The sequence below is a fragment of the Gymnogyps californianus genome, chromosome 12 (genome assembly GCF_018139145.2).
Source record: "Gymnogyps californianus isolate 813 chromosome 12, ASM1813914v2, whole genome shotgun sequence".
In the NCBI taxonomy this organism is placed as follows: domain Eukaryota; kingdom Metazoa; phylum Chordata; class Aves; order Accipitriformes; family Cathartidae; genus Gymnogyps; species Gymnogyps californianus.
Genome location: NC_059482.1, coordinates 14,732,344 through 14,754,891, shown reverse-complemented (window position 1 = coordinate 14,754,891; position 22,548 = coordinate 14,732,344). Strand labels below are relative to the sequence as shown.

At 40.5% G+C, this 22,548-nt stretch overlaps 1 protein-coding gene across 2 annotated transcripts in view; it reads left to right on the top strand.

Annotated features, from left to right (window-relative positions):
- The window catches only part of MYLK3 (myosin light chain kinase 3), a 36,799-nt gene that overhangs the window by 8,126 nt on the left and 6,125 nt on the right, over window positions 1–22,548 (top strand). Inside the window, exons 1-9 of one of the 2 annotated variants that reach the window (XM_050903876.1) lie at window positions 4,624–5,136; window positions 8,607–8,697; window positions 9,992–10,430; window positions 13,326–13,897; window positions 15,607–15,712; window positions 16,846–16,939; window positions 17,260–17,369; window positions 18,595–18,736; window positions 20,952–21,022. In XM_050903876.1, coding sequence (XP_050759833.1) covers window positions 4,624–5,136; window positions 8,607–8,697; window positions 9,992–10,430; window positions 13,326–13,897; window positions 15,607–15,712; window positions 16,846–16,939; window positions 17,260–17,369; window positions 18,595–18,736; window positions 20,952–21,022 — 2,138 coding nt within the window. Of the gene's footprint in view, window positions 1–4,623; window positions 5,137–8,606; window positions 8,698–9,991; window positions 10,431–13,325; window positions 13,898–15,606; window positions 15,713–16,845; window positions 16,940–17,259; window positions 17,370–18,594; window positions 18,737–20,951; window positions 21,023–22,548 lie in introns of those variants that run through there. The other variant, XM_050903877.1, reaches the window with a different exon arrangement.

The following is a 22,548-nucleotide window of genomic DNA, read 5'->3' as shown; positions in this document are numbered from 1 at the left end:
TGGAAGTTATTCCTCTAAATTAGAGCCAGTGCCCATTTCCGTGCTTGCCATTTGTCATGAGAATTGGTCTGTGGCTGCACCATTACTCTGTGGACATGATTTATTACATTTCATGTGTCTCGGAAACATGCTGTTCATGAGAAATTACTCACTGGTGTAGGGCTTAATTTTTCAAAAGTTTAGGTACCCTAAAAAAGTTTAGTTACCCTTTCATTTGCTGGGGGAAAAACTAAGAAGTGTATGTTAATGAGCTGCAGCAACTAGATGTAGATTAAGTAGATTTTCAGTGTAACGTGAAAAAGTTGACAGCTGGTTTCTAAATATGTAAAAGATATTTATTAGTATTTTTTGCCTCAGTAGTGTTTCGCATGTGTAGCCAGATTGTTTTATCTGCTGTTTGTTTTTTCCTTTTTTGCAAGCTCCTGACATTTTAGCACATTGAGTTCTTCATCTCCTTAGAACTCTGTTGCATTGCAACTACTGCAAACTTCTCCCAAAGCCCTCAGGTTCTCTATTAAGTTTTGGCTTTGTTTAGGCCGTATAAAAGGTTATTTTTTCATTTACCTACATATTTTCAGCCATCTCCAGTTTTACTGTGTTGTTGGAAGCAATGCAATAATCTAATGAGATGATCTGTTTGAGCAGCTGGTTTTAACCTCTGTGACATTTCTTGTTTGGGATATAAGCCTCTGCTGTCACTTTAGTATAAGCTGTAGATTTTTTTTTTTTTTTTTACCTTTCTGTTCACCCTATCTTTGTGTTTTTTTGCTTCCCTTGGGTCAGAGCTAGGAAGGAGGGATCATAACTGAACTGCCATATCATAGATTCTTTGTGTTGAATGTGGATTTTTCTCTTGTTTTCTGACATCTCTCTCTCACAACTGGGAGAGTGTGCGTGGGGTTGAAGCCAAAGAGGAATAAACTCTCATTTCCCCCTTGAGAACAGAAGTCTCTTTGGCATCATCAGTTCAAGGTCACTTGTAGTTCTGGTTCTCCAGCATTTGTGTTCCTTTTTCTCTGGCACTCCTGAGATACTTGATACCTTGGAGATATTTTAAAGGTATCTGAGAAGTTCATTTCAGTTCAGCTCTTAGTGGAACAGAAGCAGTTGCCTACACACTTCAGATCACGGTGCTCATTTTTTGTTACCTGGAAGAAACAAGCAGAAATCCACAGGAGACCAATTATCATCAGAAACTATTCAAGTTACATCCAGACTATTATGGAGTCTTGTGAATCACCAGTGTGTTTTACCAATGACAACACGGGGTGACTGATCGACAGAGGTCCTGCAAGATTCACTGGTATTTGTTGCTCATACAACACTTCAGGTTCTTCAGATGTAATTTGGGGGGTATTGAAGATGAAGCAACATATGTTGCAGTATGTAAGTGCAAAATGTCATTATAAGCAATAGCTCCTCACAAAGAAAAAGTGAGTTTAATAGGCTATTGCATTTGTTACAATAACTGTACTTTTTTGTGATGTCTAAGGATGGGTATAATATGATCTGTAATATGGAGTCAGGTAATTTAGGATTTTTCTCTTATTTTTTTGGTAAGTATTAAAAGGCTTGAGACTGTCAATGGAACTGAATGCACTCTTCAGGCTGCTCAAGCAAGGTGCAAACATTAGGCACTAAATCAATGTTCTGAACAAAAATTGCCTCTATTGTAATTCAAAGCAAAAGGAATAAAAGATTTTTTGCCAGTATTTGAGCATATTATCATCCTGAAGACAAAACAATCAGTTAGATCCGTTGGAGCCATTTTTTCTTTTTGTGTGTTTGCCAGCAGTTCAAAAGGGGAGAGAGGAGGAGGAAATGGAAAGAAAAAAAGAAAAGCTGACCTTAATAACTTTGTGACAAATGTTTCAAACTTCTCACTATGGGCCAAATAAGGTTTCCTTCTTCTCTATCCTTCATCCCACCCATAATTTTGCAGTTGCTTATGGATGCACAGTATGATGTAAGTAGTGTTATAAGTCAAACAGCTGTATCTGAGTAGGAGGCAGTTTTGGCTGTATCTTCCCTGTATGTACCTCAGACAACACTAGCAAGGAATATTTGCTGCATGTAGCAAGAATTCTCCGTAGTGCATTATCTTACACATCTCACGATGCACTGTGTGAGTAGGTATTAGGTGGTGAAATCTGTTCTGCATAGCTGAAATACACAGTGCATGTGACTGAATCTGGAGGAAGATGAGATGGTTTGTGCCCCCTGAGTTGCAGTCAGGCGAGTCTGCTTGTGTAAACTAATATAAATTCAGAGATTTCCTTTTTTTTTTGAAGTCCTCTTTTTTGTTTTACACAGCATTTACCATTAGAGTCCTTTGTATGTGAGGAGGATTAAATAATCAGTTATATGAATAACAACACTAGTAAATAACAATGGTGCAGCATTAATGCTTTTTGCTCTCAATTCTTAAATAACTAAGAAGGTGGTTCAAGATTTCAAAAGACTCCCATTTGCTCACAAACGCAGAGGCCAGTTGTGCACTTTTATTGTACTTGCATTGTTTCACGACTGCATGCTGTGCCTGTAATAGCACACTGGTGGTGGCAACTTTAAGTTCTAAGTATGCAACTGCAGATGACTTTCTGTGGCTAGGTTTCCTTATTGAAATATTTGCTGCAAGTTGTCTGACTTTAAAGATAACAATCTAATGACTCTACCTTTTTCTTTCTGTCCCTAAGAGGACAACATTCAGCTGGTACTCTTGATTTAGTAAAACTGTTGGCTGTTTTGATTATTTGTCATCAAGCATGTGTGTAGGCTTGAAAGAATTAATTGCTTAAAGGCATTTGGCTGAAAACTCTGCTTCTTTAAATGCAGTAGTAGAGTTGCAAGGCTTTTATTGCCAATGTCCTATACTTTCAAGATAGAGCTGTATATTTTACTGCATTGTATGCTTGATTATTGAAATAAGATTATATGAGATACTGTAAGACTTATGCCATACTATCCCAGACCACTGTGAAAATACCAGTGACTTTAAAATACTTTTTTGATCAGGAGAAGTGACATGGCATGAAGTGCCGATTCCCATCAGTCTTCACAAGCCAAGTTTTCTTCTAAAGTCATTGCTTGGTATTCAAACTCTCCCTTGAAGGTGAGGAACAGTCCAAGTCTTAAAGCTTTTGGTATCTTTTGTAAAGCCAGTTATTGGCCTCTAAATGTCACAGAACCACCAGGTTGGCTGTAATTATTTGGTGGCCTTGGTAGACGTAACGAAATGTTTTTTCTATTGTAAAGGTAAAAAACCTTGTCTTACAGAAGTGGCAAGGACTTAACATCTTCTCGAGAGGGTAATTTTAATGCTGCTACTACTCTGCAGTGTGTAGAGGAAGGATTTTAATTTCTAGAACGTCCTATCTCATACAGGAAATTCACTTTAAGAATTACACTTTGTTTTCCATATGCCCCTTCCAAAAGATGAGGAAGGGATTGGAGGCAAAGGGATGCTCAGTATCCCAAAGCCCATGCCTCCGATGTGGTTCCATTGTCCTGTCACACCAGGACTCCTGTGGCAGCAGAATTTCCCCACTGCGTTCTCCCAGGTGCTCTACATACATACAGCAGTGAAAAGGGACCTGGGAGAACTAGATGCAGTCATTTGACACAATGCCATGTCTGGCATGGGACAAACTGCTTTATCTCTTGGTGCTGCAGTTCATCCTCTGTGGAAGACAACTGACTTTCATTCTGTGTTGTATTGTAAGGATACATTCATTAATGTTCCTAAAGCATTCAGAACTGTGGCAGTGGGGGCTGTGCAAGTATAAAGTGACTGTCTTTCTGTTCTCTAGTGACTGACTGTAATTTTTGTAGTAGACACACTGTGATTCAGAAGTGAAAGCAAGTCAGTAACAAATCCTTTAAATAAGATTTAAGATTTAATAATTTTGTTGCTAATAGTTGAACTAATTCTGCTGTGCCTTCATGAAGAATTTTTTTTTACTTGGTTCACTTTCATAGCCTGGGAGAAAGATTTAATTTTAGAAGTTTCAGTTGACAAAGACATGCTGGTGCTAGATACGTATTTCAGATCCTTGTCATTGTACTCTATTTTTAAATTCAAGTGCCAGCCAACCTAAAGAGCACACCCTGTGTCTGTGCTGGGTGCTCTGCATCCGTGCTACAAAGCTGAATTCTTCCAAGCCTTAGCACAAGGCCACCAAATTTACTTTTATGTTTTTCCTATTTAATGAAGAGAAATGCTCTAGCAAGTTCTTTCCATTATTACAGAACTAAAACTGATCATAAAAACAATCCTTCTCCCTTCAGAGGTCTGCTCAGGCATTGGCAATTGTTAAGATGCTTGCCTATCAACAGCCACTCAAGAAAGAATTTTAAATAGTTTTGTGACGTCAGGGAGGCCCAAGAAAATATAGTCTGGTGCCAAATTACCTCCATCATTGAAAGCACGCAGTAAGAAATAGATAACACAGAAATAAATCTTTTGTGCAGTACCTATCTCATGATACGCTCTAGCGACTCCAATAAGTGAGGTTGTCTGGTATAGGAATAGCTAAAGAAGATGAACTTTCAGACCCTCATTTCCTAATTTATGATTAATGAAAAGCCAGCCTAATCTATCTGATATCCTGCTGTCTGGACAGAATGTCTGCGGGTAGCTTGGACCTTGCAGAGGGAAATGCCCTGACAAAGTTACAGCCTACAAAAGTGAACAATTTAAGTATGATGGACAAAAAACTGAATCTCTTGAATGAAAAGATGGACAAACTGTTGCATTTCCAAGAAGATCTGACAGGCAAACTGCAGCGAGTTAACAAAGGCATTGATGATGTAGAAAAAGGCATTAACAAGCTAACAGTATCCCGAGCAGCTCCTGATGAGACAGATGCAATGAAAAAAGGCCTGAAGGTATCGGACAGTACTCACCAGACTGATATCCAGAGCATGTGCTCAGAAGTGTTGAAATTGATGAAAGCTGCCCAGCTAGATGCCTCGAAGCATAAGGAGAGGCTGACAAAGATAGAGAAAAGGGTTGATACACTGGATAAAGTTATTACATTTGTGGGAGAAGTATTAAAAAATTCTAAAGTAGTGGATTTTATTCTCAAAGGCATTGTGCCCTGGAAGAAGGGGAGTCTGCTGGAAATCCTTGTTGAGGTTGGTTTTGTTTTACTATTCTTCATGTTTTTCTTTATGACATAGCAGGGCATTAGGCTCTCGTGCCGATTTCTTGCATAACGTATAATTCAGGTTTTCCTTTCAGTATTGCTGTTACAGGTTACTGCTGTGACCTTTGAATTGCAAGGCTCTTAAGGCAGAGACCAAGGCACAAAACACGCGTTGCAGTCTTATGTCTGAGGTTCCCAAAGTGCGCCAGGCAATCCTGTAACAAGTATGAGGAGCAGATTGCTACTGTGAAGGAAAATTCAGCTACTACCAGTGCTCGAAGATCAGCAATGCCATTCAAATTAGTGACTGAATTGAGGCCCCAGTGAAAAGTATGAGTAACATACTGGAAGCATTTTTTTTTTTTTTTGGAAGAAGCTTCTATTTTCTTGATTGATCATGAATTCTGAACACAATGCCAGTTACTAAAACCTGTGCTGTCTCATGGTCATATTATTGAGCAGATTTATATGTCCTTAGACATCTAAGTTGTCTTTAGTTACATCTTTATGATGAAACTGTGACTTTATCAACTCCATCGGCATTGTTCGCTCCTCAAATCAAATAGTTCTTGTGTTTGCAAGTTCCTAGACATCAATTCCTAAGCATTTCTTAATTATTGAGGACAGCGAGGGAGGAACAGGCAAGACCAGTATGTAGTTGATGTGGTGTTTTGGACTCTATTAACCTTGTTTTTAAAAGTTACAGGCATCTGGAATTAGTTTTAGCTAATGGGAGTTTTCAGTTTTCACTATGGCTTGTATCCCACAGTGGGGAAGAAGGGGGGGAAAACTGCAAGAGTTGGAATAGGTTTGTTCATTCCAAGAATCTCCTTGTATGTAGAGGTGTGACTACAGTAAGGAGAACTTAGCTCAAATGCAAATGTCCATTTGTATCTTAATTCAAATATTTTTCACCAAACTGTAAAATGTTATGATGGAAGGTACACCTAAACTTTTACAAGAACAGGGCAATGCTAGATGCTAGCATACCTTTTCAGGCTTTGAGTGCTTTCCTGGTCTCCCTTTTTAAGTGCCAGAGGCTGACAAGTGAGCTAGACTGTTAGGAGACCAAGCAATTTATAAAGAGTTTCCATTAGTGTTGAGAACAATAAATCATACATTAGGTGTCAATCTTAATTCTGGATAAAGATGAAGCTTGTACTTGCTTGCAGTTCCAATTTCAGTTCTACAGATTTTTGGAGAAATTGAAGTTTGATATGTTTTGGTTAAAGCTGCATTGTTACAAGTTCCTGCCTGCAGTCGCTGCAAAATGCCTGCAGACAGATACAGTCCTTTGCAGGATTTACACCTTGAACTGAACTGACAGTGCACAGTATGTCAATGGCCAGGTGAAGATGAGTATAAAGATGATAATAAACTAATTTTGTTTCCAGATTGTCAGTTTCTAAGTGAAAAGAGCAATAAGGAGGGATGTAAATAAAGGGAGGTGATGTGAGGAATACTGGAGGAATGTTTCACGTGGAATTCTAGCATACTGTCGGGATTAGTCGTCAACTAGCCACTATGCACTGCCTCCTCATCGGTGTTTGCAAAAGAGGAGATTGAAGGAGGTCAGAACTTCACCCAAGTTTTATGGATAGCCAGATAGAGACTTAGAGGTGAAATGACCTGCTATTGGTGACCTGATGGACTAGGATGGTGTGGAGGTCTGTGCCCAGGCTCTAACCACTGCCTCACTTGGAGAACAGGCAATGTGTATTGGGCAAGCGGAGAGTTTTATGGCTTACTCCAGTTTTGCAATATGACCACCATTGTTCTCCTTTTTTTGTTTCTGTTCATGAAGAGTTTTTGAAATTGGAGCCTGAGGTCAGTTATAAGACCTTAAGATATGTCTATACTTTGATCACAGGCTGCTGAGTGATCTAGGCTTGAATTAGTGAGGTAGCGTATGTACGTGACCTAGCTGGGGTAACGTGGAGCAAAGCATGGGTGAATTTAAAAACAGATTAGCTTGTGCTGAGCCATGTGCTACCTTTGGTCTAGTTTTTGCAGCCTGTTTTGTGATAGCAATATAGACACGTCCAAAGAGCTCCACAGTTGCACGGAGGTTGCACACAAAAGGAATTTGCTACCTGCTTGTTTCTGTTTTCCAGCCTTTGCTGTTTTGTAACAGCATGCTGCTTATCATGGAGCTGGCTTAGTGCAAGGTTACTCAGTATGAGGATGGGAGTGGGGAGGTCATGTTTTCATTTCTGGGTGAAGCTGTTTGTTGATGGTATGACGGCATTCCAGGGATGCCATGGGAATGCTTATGGAAGAAGTTTTGCAGGGTTGGAGTCAAATTAAGAAAAGACTATGAATTGAGCTTCATAGGATCCAAACCTCTAACTTCTTACTTAAAAAACAAACAGACGGAAAAACCCACCAGCATTAAACTGTCACTTATCCAAGGCTCTCTTTGCACATAGGATTTTGCAAGAATAATGTTCCCCCTGGTCATTGTTGCAAGTTTGCTTAGAGCTGTTATGAAAATGGTAGTGATATTTTACTACTTTTACTCTCTGGGTGTTTTGGTTTTTGGAAAGGGGGAGGTGGGGGGGCTCTGTTGTGGAATCTGTATGGTTGGAGCATGAAATCCTTAACTGCTTTTACTAACAGATGAAGGGGCTGATTTGCAGGAGTCTTGTAATCAGTTATCTGCAGAAATATTTTAGATGTTGCTTATTAGCTTGTACAAATAAGGATAGGATGCCGCTCATCGCTAGATTTTAACTATATGCCAACCAAGAAATATGTTATGCCTTTTCCTATTTGTGTAATGCTTTTTGCTAAATATTAGTTATTTAGTTTTAATTTTATTTCAAATGTATTGCTGTGTTTAGTGGTGCTATTACAAAATATCCCTCCTCTGTGCTTTTCTTAATTGGGGGAAGAAATTTGCTTAAAAATAAAAATCTGCTTCAAAAAGAAGATAAATATGTTGTTAACCATGCGAAGGTGACACATGTGATGTTAAGCTAGAGGCTCTTTTTTTGGTATCACCTCTATCATAGCTCTAATCATGAATATTTAGATGCCTTGAGACAAATATATTAACAGTATCTTCAGAGACATTGCTTATCTCTCAGTCACCAGCCCAAAAGCAACAGAAATACAGTATAATTTCTTTTTCTAATATCTCTCTTATGTTTCACGTGTCATGGTTTTTAATCAATGTGAGTAAAGATGACAGGAGGCAAAATCTGACAGTCAAAATTTTGGAAAGCAGTGAGCTAATGTATTATTCTGTGTCATCTTGTTTTAGAAGTATGCCTGTCTGCAAAAGCAGGGAGAGATTGGAATAAGGGAGTAAACACAGCAGTAGCTAAAAATTCAGAAGATCAAAGGTGTTAGTGTCCATTTTACAGAGTCTGAATACCTACATAGTTGGAGGAACCTAGTGGGAAATAAACACTCTTGGCCATAACTGTTATTTTTGTGTTCCCCTGTCATTTTTAGGCCAAAGATAAGCCCGAGGAGAGTGGTGCAAAACCTAAGCATGTGCTTAGTAACACAGGAACCCAAACTGAAAGCAAGAAGCCTCTGGAAGGTATGTATCACTCCAGGCATGCTACAAGCTTTGACTCTAGAATGTGCAGCAGACAAACTGGAAATTAATAGCCTGCTATTTCCCACTACCTGAATTACTCAAATGTAACTGAGTAATTTTGTCCACCCGTACTGGGAAAATAGAGTTGTTCTCACCTCCTCCGCAAGATGATCTGTCCCCCGGATCAAGCCCCACAGAACGCCAGAAGATCAAGAAAATGAAAGCAGCACCTTTGTTTGGCTGCACAGTTTTTTGCTTTAGAATTAATGAGCTGAATTAAGAGAGCAGCACTTGTTTGGAGATACCATGAAGGTAGTGGCAATAGCAAACCTAATAAATTATTTTCCCTTAACACATCTGAACAAGCCCTCCCTCCTCCCCCTCTCTGAAAAAGGGACATGTTGACATTGGGAATATCTCTTTTTGATCTGCAAATTTCATTGCCATGTCAGGGCTAGATTCCTATTTGGGATGCATCTGTCGGGGCATTGCCCTGTTGCATCCATTATTAATGCCTGTGGAGTTGCAACAGGGGTGAATGTGATGTTGAGCAGGCCCTGTCATGCTGTTGTCTTCATAGATTGTCAGTGAATCCTTTAAATTATGAGCCATCCCCTTTTTAGCTTTGTCATTTAGGAAGTGACAAAAATAAAGCAGATGGTCACGATTCGGACTCAAAAGCTACACAGGGTTGTGAACTAACCTTGATTGCCAGTGACCTGTGCATGCTGAATCCTGAAAGAAGTTACCCTAGAAATTTCCACTGTTAATATTCATAACCATCGTCATGAGAAGATGCTGAAGAACCTTCTTGTCCTTTTGTGGAAAATGCAAGAGGCACTGTCTCAAGCCCCACTGTCCCTTGGAGTCTTGCTCAGTGCATCTCTGCCCCTCTGCACCCTCAGGTAGAGGGTGTATCAGGTTCAGGAGGGTCCTGGATGGGTCTGCAGTGCCCAAACTACTCATTATATTTGCCTGCTGAGTGATTTCAAATTTTAGATGCAGTGAGCGTAAACCTTGCAGTTTTTGTTTGCTTTATGGAAATCCAAGTTCAATCTGTAACACTGCTGGAAAGCCAGCAGAGCAGTTGAACCTCTGATTAAGCCATGAGCATTAATAATGGCTGTCTCAAGCCTGCTGGTGTAAGGATTTTAAACCTGTGGGGGGGTTTCTTGCTACCTTTTCAGATGTACGTAACTGCGTAGGTTATTTTGAATGGTGGGTTACTTTACTCCCTCTCTGTTTTGCTGTCACTTTTGTCAAGGATAGTGTATTAATGGCTTATTTTATTCAGAGACAAAAAGTGGGAAAAAGCTGGATGAAAGCAAGGGAGCATGTGTGAAGGTGAACACTTCTGGTGCTGTAGCTCACAAAGCTGACTCCAAATCCCAAGTCAAAGAGAGGACAGCGCAGCAGCAAGTAGTAGAAGGTGCTGGCAAAACACACAGCTCTAAGAGTTGTCAACAGCAAAAGGACGTTGGTGTCAAAGCTTTGAATCAACACAACGGTCTTCCCTTTGTAAATCAAGATCATGTAGGCAACCAAAATGTTCCTGCTAAAGTACATGATATGGACAGAGCCCCACGCCTAGATGAGTGCCACAGGCAGCTTGTTCATCAGAAACTCAGAGAGAATGAAAACAAACCTCCATTGTCAAGTGCGGCATCCCAGGAAGCTGTGCCCTCCACATCCCGGGCTATATCTGACACAGGGTGTGAAGTGACACATACCAGGTAATGGCCTTGTTGGTAGCTTTCTGTGTGATCTGAAACCATTTCATGTGTTAGAAGGAAAAAAGGAAAGCCAGGTCACGAAAGGAGGCAGCTCCTGCTGAGGCATGAGCCAGGGGAAAACCAGCCATGCTAGAACAGGAGTGGTGAGACCTTACAAATGGTTAAGGCAAAAAAATCAAAGCAGCAAGGGCCCTGTGTAAATTTCTATGAAGCCAAGGAGTCAGAGGGCTAGATGTATGGGAGATTTTTTTATATGATCGGGGCTCCTGTGTATTAGAGAAAGGTGACCACCCTAGTATAGCTCAAGTAGTTGGACATTTTATAAACCACTCCTTTCCTACTCCTCTGTTTCTATAACCATGGGGGTGAAAAGAATTTGAGGTATTTACTAGTATATGACAAAACCGAACAACTTGTTTCATTTGCTGTTCTCAGTGCTTTTCTGGGTTTTTTTTTTTTACGCCTTGGTCACCTAAAGATATGACCAGATTGTTCATTTATTAATCTCTATGAGCCTAATCTTTTCCTCATATAGGTGTTTTGTAATATGTCTTTCATAATCCATTTCCTTTTGAATTATTTATTTAGGATTTGATTTTAATTCCATTTATTTAAACTAAAAAAAAAAAAACAACCCACCCAACAAAAAACAACAGAAACCCACAACCAAAAACCCCCTACCAACCAAATGCCAACAGATGGAAAGTCTGTGGCAAATTCTAACTGCCATGCCTTCTCTGTCTGGGCTGGTGGATATGAAGTTGTGTGTTTATGTGTGTGTATGTATAGGTGATAGACACATTCACACATACATACACATACATATATATGTGGGGGGGATTTCCCCATTGTTCCTGTGTACAAATTGATGTCTGAAACCCAGACAAGAACATGACACCACTATTGTGTATGTGTACTTTAATTTGAAAGCTTTGAATTTGTAGCGGTACTTGTGAATATAGGGTGGACACGTAAATCTTCCTGTGCAATGGGTAAGTGTCTACTGGGATTACAGGACTCTCTTAAAAAAAAAAAAAGTGAATGAAGAATAAATTACCAAAATGAATGAAAGTTGTCCTGATGTCAGCACATAGGCTTCATGAGGGAAAGGGCTCATTGCGAAGACTGGCACACTGGGATATTTTTCTCCTAAGAGGCTGAGTGTAGGGATGTGGCAGGACAAAGTAGAAGCTTTCACTACTGTGGCCTCTTTTCAAACATTCAGGAACAACTTTGTGTACAGTTTATAGACATTGTTACCTCCAAACTGGTTGCTGTAATAACACTAAAACCAGAGGGACCTCCCTGTACTTCCCCTGCGGGTTTTAGGCTCTGAGCCGTAAGCACTGCGCTTCAGCAGCTGGAGTGGGTTCGTCCCAGCTGCCTGCCGGAGCGCTGCCTTGGAGGCTCTGCCTGTACTGTACTTTGAGGATGACTCAAGGTGTTTGTGAAGCAGTGGAGGAACAGTTGCTGTTACCCCTTGGAAGTCAGTGCTGGTTGATCATGATGTGCCAGGCGGTGAACTTGGAGATAGGCAGCAGCTTCTGAAGCAGCTGATTGGTTTGGACAGGGGGGTGTCTGAGCCCCAAAGACTGGTTTGGGGAGGAGGGAGGCCGACGGATAACTGGAAGGCAGAACCTAGAGTAAACCCCAGGGGAAGCTGCAGCCTTCCTGCATAGGGTACCTATTATGCTCTTGTGTGTGAAGTCACATGAGGGTGGTAAATGCCTCTCTAAAATGAACGCAACTTTTAATGAAGTCTGTAAGCCCACGCAGAAGTGTCAAAAGAACATTGTGTTCCCCTGCTTGGAGAAATGCCCAAGAGTCCTGCCGAGTTCAGGCTTGTCTAGATAGTAGTGGAAGTGTTTGCTCAGAGCTGCGTTCAGCTGCTCTGATAGCTCACTCTGGTGCAGCTTAGATTCATAGCACAACGGAAGGGTATTAAAGGTGCTGAAAATGAGAAACTTCAGACTCTTAGGCAAAAGCAGAAACATTTTCTTTTATAACGTCTTTTGTAATAAGGTTGCTCCACTGAAAGAGGCAATAACTTTTGTGAAAATGAGGTATATACTCTCCTAGACATCGGAAATTTTCTTTACTTGCTGTTGTATAAAATCTACTTTACAACTTCACCAGTTTCAATTCAGCCTCACTGAAATCAGACTATGTGCTCGTGACAGTTGGAGCAGTAACAGTTTACTCAAAAATTATCACACAAATGTCTTTGGATTTTAGGAGCATAGAGAATTGGTTTTTACCCATATTCTTTTTAGGCAACACAAGAGGAAAAAAAAAATTATTAAACTTTTCTAGTAGCTAGAATGCTGAGGAAAATAGTATTGGTGGTGTGAGAGAGTTTATGAAAGTTACATTTTTTTTAACAGAAAGCTGTGGAAAGAATGCTATCCCATCAGAAGACACAAACACAGATGTTTGAGTGTGCAAGTCAGCCAGCTGGAAGAGGACTGGGATGGATGCAAACCTTTGGATTTGTAGAGCCATTTGAGCAGTCAGCCATTTAGATAATCAGCCTGTAATTTGTGAAGGCAATCACTACCCCCTCTCTGCCCAGATGAGTGATATTTTATTAGACCAACTGTAATAGTTGCAAAAAGTGCGTAAGCTTTCAAGTGTGGGATTAACACTTTGCAGTGTGAGACACTTTGTGTTCAGCAAAAGGCAGGCATATACACAGATGAGGACACAGAAAAAGCATCAGCGTGCTTTTTGGTGCTCTTCCCTTAGTGTTGTATTTCCTAAGAGGATTGGTACGGTTAGATTTCTTTGATACTGTAGAAATCTGTGGTTTCGGAAGCTTATAGATTTTTCCTCCCCCACAAATTTACAAAAGCAAGACTAGTCATCTGCATAAAATGTCAACTGTTTGCTCTGCAGGATATCCATCAATGTACATATGACTGAAATGAAAGAAAAGATTGAGATGACCAAGGAAGGAAACTTAAATGATCACAGAGGTAAAAGTCCCAAAGTAAAATCCCCCTTCTCCACACCAGCAGAAGTGGAAGGAGTCAAACAGCTGGCTGACAAATTAAAACTTCAACAGAGTCCTAAAAACATCAGCACTGAGACAAATCAAGAAGTGAAAGGGGACAATAAGCAAAATGAACTTGCACCTCAAACAGGGAAGCAACAGCCATTACTGAGCAAGCCCAAACCAGGTAAAAAGGCTGAAGAGAAATCAGAATTAAAATGCAAGCCCATAACCTCACAGAATACGTCTGCAAAGGAGCCTACAAAAGGTGTGGGGGTAGAAGTGAAAATCCATCAAGTAACAGCAAAAGCAGAAGAATCCCTGACAGATACCAACTCTGAGAGGAGAGAATCTGAGTCTGCATCTTCAGGGGGAAGTGAAAATGATGCTTGTCAGCGTACAGGAATGGCAGCAGAGAAGACGAAGTCATTGGAAGCTAGCAAAGAGCTTCCCACACAGGATGAAATGATCGTTGGTAAGTTGCTCGCAGTTACTCTCAAACTTTTACGTGGAGCAGTGCTCAGTAGACTACCTGTGTCTTAAAGTTCAAGAGCATTTTGCCATGGGTATCTTTGACTATGTAAATAACAAGTGAATTAACATTTGTACAAATTCTTTTAATAGTAATTTTCCTTTTAAAGTCTGTTTTGGGGAAAAAAGTTCCTTTAAAATAAAATTGGGTGAAATATATCTGTGATCAGAAGTATGAGTAATTTTGAAAAAATCCATTTTCTCTAGATTAAGCATTTATTCCTTAAGATAGAGAATGCAAACCAGGTATGCTTTAGCAACTATGGATTAGAAATCCAGAGAGCAGCAAAATATTGCAGGAGGAGTATCTTGCTGTGGTCTTTGTTGTGTTATTGACCATAGATCTCTTCTCGGTTACTCTGTGAACACTCGATTGCATTGTTTCAGGGAGTACTCTCTCCTGGCAGCGTAAATATGTGTATGCCCCAGAATGTACATACATGGGTAGATGTCCTGACTGATCTGGCTTTCTCAGCAGTGGGTGGAGATGAGTTGAATACATATTAAATTGCAGCCCAAGATATCTGGAGATTAATTGTAAAATTGCTTTGAATGGGGGACACCAAAAGTGGATTTATGGAAGCTTTACCCTAGAAAAACTTGGACATTAAGTGTATCATGGTTAACTGATTTAGCTTACCACAAACTGATTAAACTTAGTTGTAATGTTAATGTTTGCAGCTTTAACTTGGACATTGTCTGCAAAAGTCTTGCTGCTAGGAGAAACTTCCTGATTTTACCAATAACTGTCATTGCTTATTAGTGCTGCGTATTTGTGCTGGTCTTTCCAGCTGCCATATAACGATTAAAAGAAGATGAAGTGTAATTTTTTCAAACTTCCAGATTTTTTTTTCAGGTAACCTCTTCTGTTAATGCATAAACTAAGATGTTGATCTTCTAAAGGTGTCCAATGGGTTTACTGTGTTAAAAAAACAGGGTTGAGATTCAGCAGGTGGGATCCTATTCTCAGTTCTGGGCCTTTATTCCTCATCTGTAAAAGGATGTTAGCTGTAAAAGTCCCTCACTTGAAGTAACAGAGAGATTTTGGATATTTTCAGCACCTCCCTTCTTATGGCTAGCTGCAAATGCAATGGTTATTTTCCTTGCAGGCCACTGTAAAAGTAGCGAAGGAATCGCATGCTTAATGTTATCCAGATACTTCAGTGCTTGTCTGAATTCCAGTAGAAGAAAAAATGATGGCGTGGTAGAGGAACATGAAGCAAAGAGAAAAGATGGGAGAGAGGGCAGTGCACTTCAGTATAAAGTTCTGTTTTGAATGTTTGCATTAGCAGCTTATCGGCAGCAGTCGGAGGCTGGCTTGTCCGGGTGTTTGTGTTGGCCCCCAGTGTTTCTCCCTTAGAGCCCCACAGCCACAGAAGCACTGAGGGCTGCATCAGCAATGCCTGTCTGAGAAACTGGGTTCATCCTTTCAGGAACAGCGATGCCGAAGGTGGGGGGAGCACCAGAGTGTGGTCTTGTGGAGCTGTAGATACTGGGAGCATGGAAGGCAGTTGAGACTTCTTATTACACTTAGGAAACACAACAAGGTGATGTGCATGTCCTGTGGATTGAAATAATTGGCGTGAGGGAGGTGAAACCGAGTGCAGTGATGTGTGCAGAAACATCTCAATGACCAGCTTGTCTCCTCTTTAGATGACAGCCCTTCTCCTCCGGCTCCTTTCGAACATCGCATAGTGAGTGTCAAGCAAACAGAGGTGACAACGTGCTACTCGGTGTGTCGTCATGAAGTACTAGGAGGGTAAGTATCCCTGTCCCTAATGCTGTACTGCTATTGGTAGCTAAGGCATGGAGAAATGCAGTTAGCTGGAGAGCTAGAGCTGTCTTCTTCAGAGGGCCCGGAGGTGTGCGTGGGTGAGGTGCGTACAAGCTCACTGCAGCCAGAGTGAGCAGGTTCATCCTTGGGACCTTTTGGGCTATCATAGTTGATGGCTTCCTTCTATCAACCTTCTGTTGATTTTGGAGTGTGTGGGAGGGTTGTCCCTTAGATGACTGGTTTCTGCCCCAGTTCCATTTTCAGATGCCTGACTATGATCTTGGATGACTGGTTTTTGCATTTGTTATAATAATCCTGGCCACAGCTGGTGTCATGAGAAAAACCTGTACCCTTCAGGCAGACAGATTCAGAGCATTTGAAGTCAGCAAAGCCCGTTAGGTCAGGCAGCTTCCAAAATCTTTTTTCTGTGCTGAACTGCTTGTTAAAGAAAACTAAGGGAGAAGTTATAATTATTTTGACCTTATATTTAGTTTTCACTCATAGGAAGTCTGCAGCTGCTTCTGCCTTTGTATTCTTGTATCCTTACTTATCTGACAAGAAGGTTTGATTTACACGTTGATCCAAGTACAAATATGGCTTAATAAGTATAAGCAATATGATGCAATAGCAGAGAAGATGGTGTTTAGAAATCATCCCAAGGGGCATTAACGTATCTGGGTGACATGGAGGAGAATTTACAACACGCAAGAAATGCAGTCTGTGGAGTGGCTACAGTTACTGGTCTTATAGTCATTTAAAAAGTTATGAGATCAGGACAGAAATATCCTTGTTAATATACCCACTAACGCATCACTGAAGGACAGCAAGCGGGTACAGTTACAGAACCGAAAAAGAATATCATCAGGTCGTCATACCGCAGTGAAATGTAGTAATACGAAGGGGGCATAATATTTTAATGTAAGCATTGAACAACTGGCTGGAAAGATAAAACTAATCCTTCGTAAGCTGAGAGAAAGGGGAGATTCATGCTGCTGGCCACCTGATTCTGTTCACTTTGTACTGTGCTATTTTTAATCAACGATAAGAATAGTTGTATGAAAAGTTTCTGCGGTGAGCTGTGTTAAGCCGGTTTCCCATCTTTTCCTTGGTATCAACAGGGGGCGTTTTGGGCAAGTTCACAAGTGCACGGAAATATCAACTGGTCTCAACCTGGCAGCCAAAATCATAAAAGTGAAAGGAGCAAAAGAGAGGGTAACTATGTTGCTGCGAACCCAAGCGAGCATGCTCTAAACCTGGCCTTATTGCAAGCACCTTAACACCACTTCCCTGAATCAGCCCGTAAGAGGCAACTTGTCATTGGGTAGTATCAAATACTATAAAACCTGTCTTAGTAAGTAGCAGCTTGGACTTTATATGACTGTTTGTCACCTCCTGTGTTTGTGATTAAACCTTCTGCCCACATGAGACCTGTGGTATAGCTGTTACTGGGTTTTACAAATAATTGTATTGGAATATATTGGAATTTAAGGAGCATATTTTGCTCATTTTTTGTTAATTTGTTATTTTTTCAGGAGGAAGTAAAAAATGAAATTAACGTCATGAACCAATTAAATCATGTGAATCTGATCCAGCTTTATGATGCTTTTGAAGCCAAAAATAATATCACTTTGATCATGGAATAGTAAGTTTAAATGATCTCAGGAGTTGTCAGATGTTTGGGTTTTCTCAGGTCACTAAAGGAAATAGGGAATGATAATTTTGAGATGTGAAGAAGACTTGAGTGGTTTCCCAGCCTAAGAGAGAATTGATTTTACTTTCAGAAGGAAAAAATATATGTTTTAAAGGTAATTTCTTCAGGTTAAAAAGTATATATTTGACAAGATTACAGTTTAAACAAATGATAAGAAAGGCAGCTATCTTCAAGAGTATGAACCAAATTACAAGATTGGTAATGAATGGAACTTCACTATGGTTCATTTTTCATTTAAGTTTAACTTACAGGCCCCAACATTGTCCCTAGCTACCAAATTACATAAGTGTTGTGGGTAAATAAAATCTCATATTAGGGAGAGAGTGAAGGTGAGGTGTTTTAAGTAGAATTAGAAAAGACATGGAGAAGGTAGGAAGGTGATTAATTATATGCATGGTCTGCCTCCTTTGAATAATTTTAAGATTAGTAAAAATGCCTCTCCATTTGAAGCTAAATAAGAATTTTGATCTATATCAAATGTGGAATTCACAAAAAGGAGATTTCATGATGTATACCTGCTGCCTTTTCTGTGTAGTGGCATATTGCTTTACAAAAATTTCAGGTTATAAAACTTCAGAACTGAGTTTCTGCTACAGAACTAATTGTTAATGACATGAAGGAAAAAAGAATACAGAATGAAATAGCAAATATAAATATGATAAGACATTTAAAATGTATATATTGAAATTAATACCTGAAGTTTTTACCTTGCAGAACCTTGTCAGAACTATATGTCTGATGTAATTTTCTCTTAATTTTTGTGCAGAGTTAAGTTCAATTGTCAGCTCATGTAAAATAGCTTTCAGTTTGAGAAGTTTCATTTAGTAAATTTTATAGGTTGAAGACTTATTTTCTCTAGACTAATAAGATGAGCGAATAATAGATGCTGTGGTACTCCCTGTAGGTTCTCCAGGTCCCCATCAGATCACCAGATCGTGTGGGTTTGGGTTTGACATATATATCCCTCCCCCAAATGTTAGCGACAACTTTTCCATTGTTTAATTTAGATTGATACTTAATTTCACACTCAAAAATGTCTCCTGAAGTCATTGAGACTACTGATACACTTTATATTGGATGTGTTCCCAACTTGGAAATAAATTGAGTTAATGAGGAATTTTCGGGTTTTTAACACTTTTCTATGTCAAAATTTTAGTCTTGATGGTGGTGAATTATTTGACCGGATCACAGATGAAAACTACAATCTAACTGAGTTGGATGCAATCCTATTTACCAAACAGATTTGTGAAGGAGTTCACTACTTGCACCAGCATTATATTCTCCATTTAGATCTGAAGGTCAGTAGTTCATACTCTCTACTCTTTAGCGATGCTATGGTTTGGATCACCACAGTGTCTCTAATTACAAGAGTCATTTCTCATTTCATGGACTTACGTCATAAAGGAATAGACTTGCTTAATTCAATAGCCACAATGAATGGAGCTCTAGAGATTCATTACTTTTTTTTTTTTCAATGTCTATTTGGTAGCTTGCTTAGAATAGTGAAATGAACAGGATTCTGTGCTTTTGCCTCTCTTAAATCAGAAGCTTTTCATTCTGTGTGGAATTAAACAATGCCCTTTTGTCATCAATGAAAAAACCACACCCCAAAACCTCTTTGGCTAGAAATGCCTGCAGTCTTCCCTCCACTTCCCACTACCCCCTTGTACCAGTGTTCAAATACCTATTCAGTCGTCTTCCTATTGTTTGTGCTTTTTACTGCCTGGAACTGAACTGAGTAAAATGACAATGTTTTCCTAATGGTCCCTTAATAACTGATCTTTTTGAACAGAAATACCAACTGATTTTTTCTTTTTTCTGCTTGTTTATACACCTTACACAAATGATACTAGACCTGGTTGGCCTGTAGACAGTTGTGGTGGGTTGACCCTGGCCAGGTGCCCACCAGAGCTGCTCTGTCGCTCTCCTCCTAAGCTGGACAGGTGAGAGAGAATATAACGAAAGGCTCATGGGTTGAGATAAGGGCAGGGACAGATCACTCAGCAATTACCATCACAGGTAGAACAGACTTGACTTGGGGAAATTAGTTTAATTTATTACCAATCAAATCAGAGTAGGGTAATGAGAAACAAAACCAAATCTTAAAAACACCTTCCCCCCACCCCTCCCTTTCCTGGGCTTAAGTTTACTCACAATTTTCTCTACCTCCTCCCCCCGCCAGCGGCACAGGGGGACGGGGAATGGGGGTTGCGGTCAGTTCATCACATGTCGTTTCTGCCACTCCTTCCTCCTCAGGGGGAGGACTCCTCACACTCTTCCCCTGCTCCAGCGTGGGGTCCTTCTCACGGGAGACAGTCCTCCACAAACTTCTCCAATGTGAGTCCTTCCCACGGGCTGCAGTTCTTCACGAACTGCTCCAGCATGGGTCCCTTCCACAGGGCGCAGTCCTTCAGGAACAGACTGCTCCAGCGTGGGTCCCCCACAGGGTCACAAGTCCTGCCAGCAAACCTGCTCCAGCCTGGGCTCCTCTCTCCACAGGGCCACAGGTCCTGCCAGGAGCCTGCTCCAGCGCGGGCTTCCCACGGGGTCACAGCCTCCTTTGGGCCTCCACCTGCTCCGGTGTGGGGTCCTCTCTCCATGGGCTGCAGGTGGATATCTGCTCCACTGTGGACCTCCATGGGCTGCAGGGGGACAGCCTGCCTCACCATGGTCTTCACCACAGGCTGCAGGGGAATCTCTGCTCTGGCGCCTGGAGCACCTCCTCCCCCTCCTTCTTCACTGACCTGGGTGTCTGCAGAGTTGTTCCTCTCACATATTCTCACTCCTCTCTTCGGTTGCTGTTTGTTGTGCAGGGTTTTTTTTCCCCTTCTTAAACATGTTATCCCAGAGGCGCTGCCACCGTCGCTGATGGGCTCGGCCTTGGCCAGCAGCGGGTCCGTCTTGGAGCCGGCTGGCATTGGCTCTATCGGACATAGGGGAAGCTTCTAGCAGCTTCTCACAGAAGCCACCCCTGTAGCCCCCCCGCTACCAAAACCTTGCTACGCAAACCCAATACAACAGTTCTGCAGTTGTAGTAAGTTTGGACATCATCATCCCCCCCATTCCCACCTTAAAAAATATTCTCATTGGAAAAAACAAATTTTTGCCTTCATGGGCAAACCAAAGGATGCATTTGACGTGTTTCTTGTGGCTTTTTATGGAGTTACTTTTATACTGAAGGAGTAAATCCAGTGGGTAGGCCTCAACCATCAGACTGACTCTACCGTTTTACACAGGGGCCTTTCCATTTCAAAATCTATTTGTCATCTATGGTGAAATATAGGAATATTGTTACACGGGAACAGAAGTTAAACTTCTTTATGGGAGGTCCAAAACCAAACCTTTCACTAACTCAGTATGCCAGTCAAATCCTTCTCTCCCATGACAGGAATAGAAGGAAAAGTATTATACTAAAAATTCTCATTAAAATATCTGAGATTTTTATACTCTTTTGCTAGATCTCTCTCAAACAGTTGTACATTTAACTCAAAATACCCTCTTCTCTTTTTGTAGCCTGAAAACATACTATGTGTAAATCACACAGGAAACCAGATTAAAATTATTGACTTTGGATTAGCAAGGAGGTAAGAGAGTTCAGTTATGAATTTATTTTAAAAAACAAAATCAAAACAAACCTACAAACCTCTGATGTGTTTTTGGTAGTTCCTGGGTGGGTTTTTTTATGCATTTTGGTGGCTCTAAAGTAATTCTGCTATGTGACTGAGCTAAGCAGTATGCTGCTGCAGGCATGAGTTTTCTGCTGTGTGCATTAATTATCTAATTACTTTTTCACATAACATTTCTGTTGGATAAAGCTATACTGCTGTTCTAATTATCTCAAAATGATTCCCCATTTAGAGCTTTTACTCTAGGGACTCCGTGAAGGGTCTCGGAGACTTCTTGACTGCTGGATTTTATTGTGCAGGTTCTAGTTGTAGAAATTATCTGCTAAACTCTTTACATAGATAAGTTGATTGAAGGGGGGAAAAAAAAAAAGGGGGCAAAAAAAAAAAAGGCATGTTTGAGCCATCCCATGTCAAACAGGAAACCCTCAGAAAAATATGGACTTTTCTCCATTCTTTTACTTTGCTCATATGAGTTTGTTAAAGGAAAGCTGTGAGAGCATGAGTCAATTCCCCTGGAATAAAAAGGAATGACTCCTGTTAGAGAAATGTTGCTGTTCTTACTATTATACTATTTCGTTTCTAAACCCTTTGAGGCTTTTCTTAAGCCAAAACCTGGTACATTCATGCATATTCGTACCTGTGTGTGTATGTAAGTATCTGTCCAAGGACTTTTTTCTTTTAGAAGTATTTTATGAAAACAGAAATGGATACATTGAGGTTTGTGTTTTGTTTTACAGAAATGGATACATTGAGGTTTGTGTTTTGTTTTGGTTTTTTTTTAAATTGGGAGGGTAAAGATGCAAACTTCTACTAAAGCAGTTTTGAAAACAAGATGTTCCAGGAAATAGAGATGTAAAAGCAATGCTTTAATGGTTTGTTCTGTCTGTATACAGATGTAACTCCAGCTGCCATCAGTGACAATTATTACTGGTTCAGTTTTGTAACATTTCCCTTTTAAGCAATAGAACAGAATCATTTTCTCGCTATATGGGATCACTGTTTAACTTGTTACCAAGCCCAAATAATCCTCTCCAGAGTCCCACCTTAGCAGTTATATTGTGCTCATATCTATTATACAGACCTTTACCCTGAGCTGTAGGTGGGTACATCCTACTAAGCGAATGTTCTCCAAACCTGTTTTAATGGAAGCTGCTTTATTTGTTTTATGTTGGACAACATCTGCTGGAAAGCGTCCTGTGGAGCCTGGCAGGGAGGAAAGCTGCTGTCACTCTGTGGGGGAGGCCTTTGCAGGTTTTATTGCCCTTGGCCTTCCTTCTGGTTTTGCTCTGGCAAAGGGATAGCTGATGGTATATTCACCTGAAGTCACAGCAAAATTCACCATTTATTCTTTAAAGACCTTAATGCTGTCCTGATTGCCTGAGGAGTCTGCTATGCTTGCTGTGCCATGCTCGCGTGGCAAAAAGCCGTGCCTTGATTTTTACAAACGTGAGATGTGTTCCCCAGCCTGCTCTCAGCACTGATGT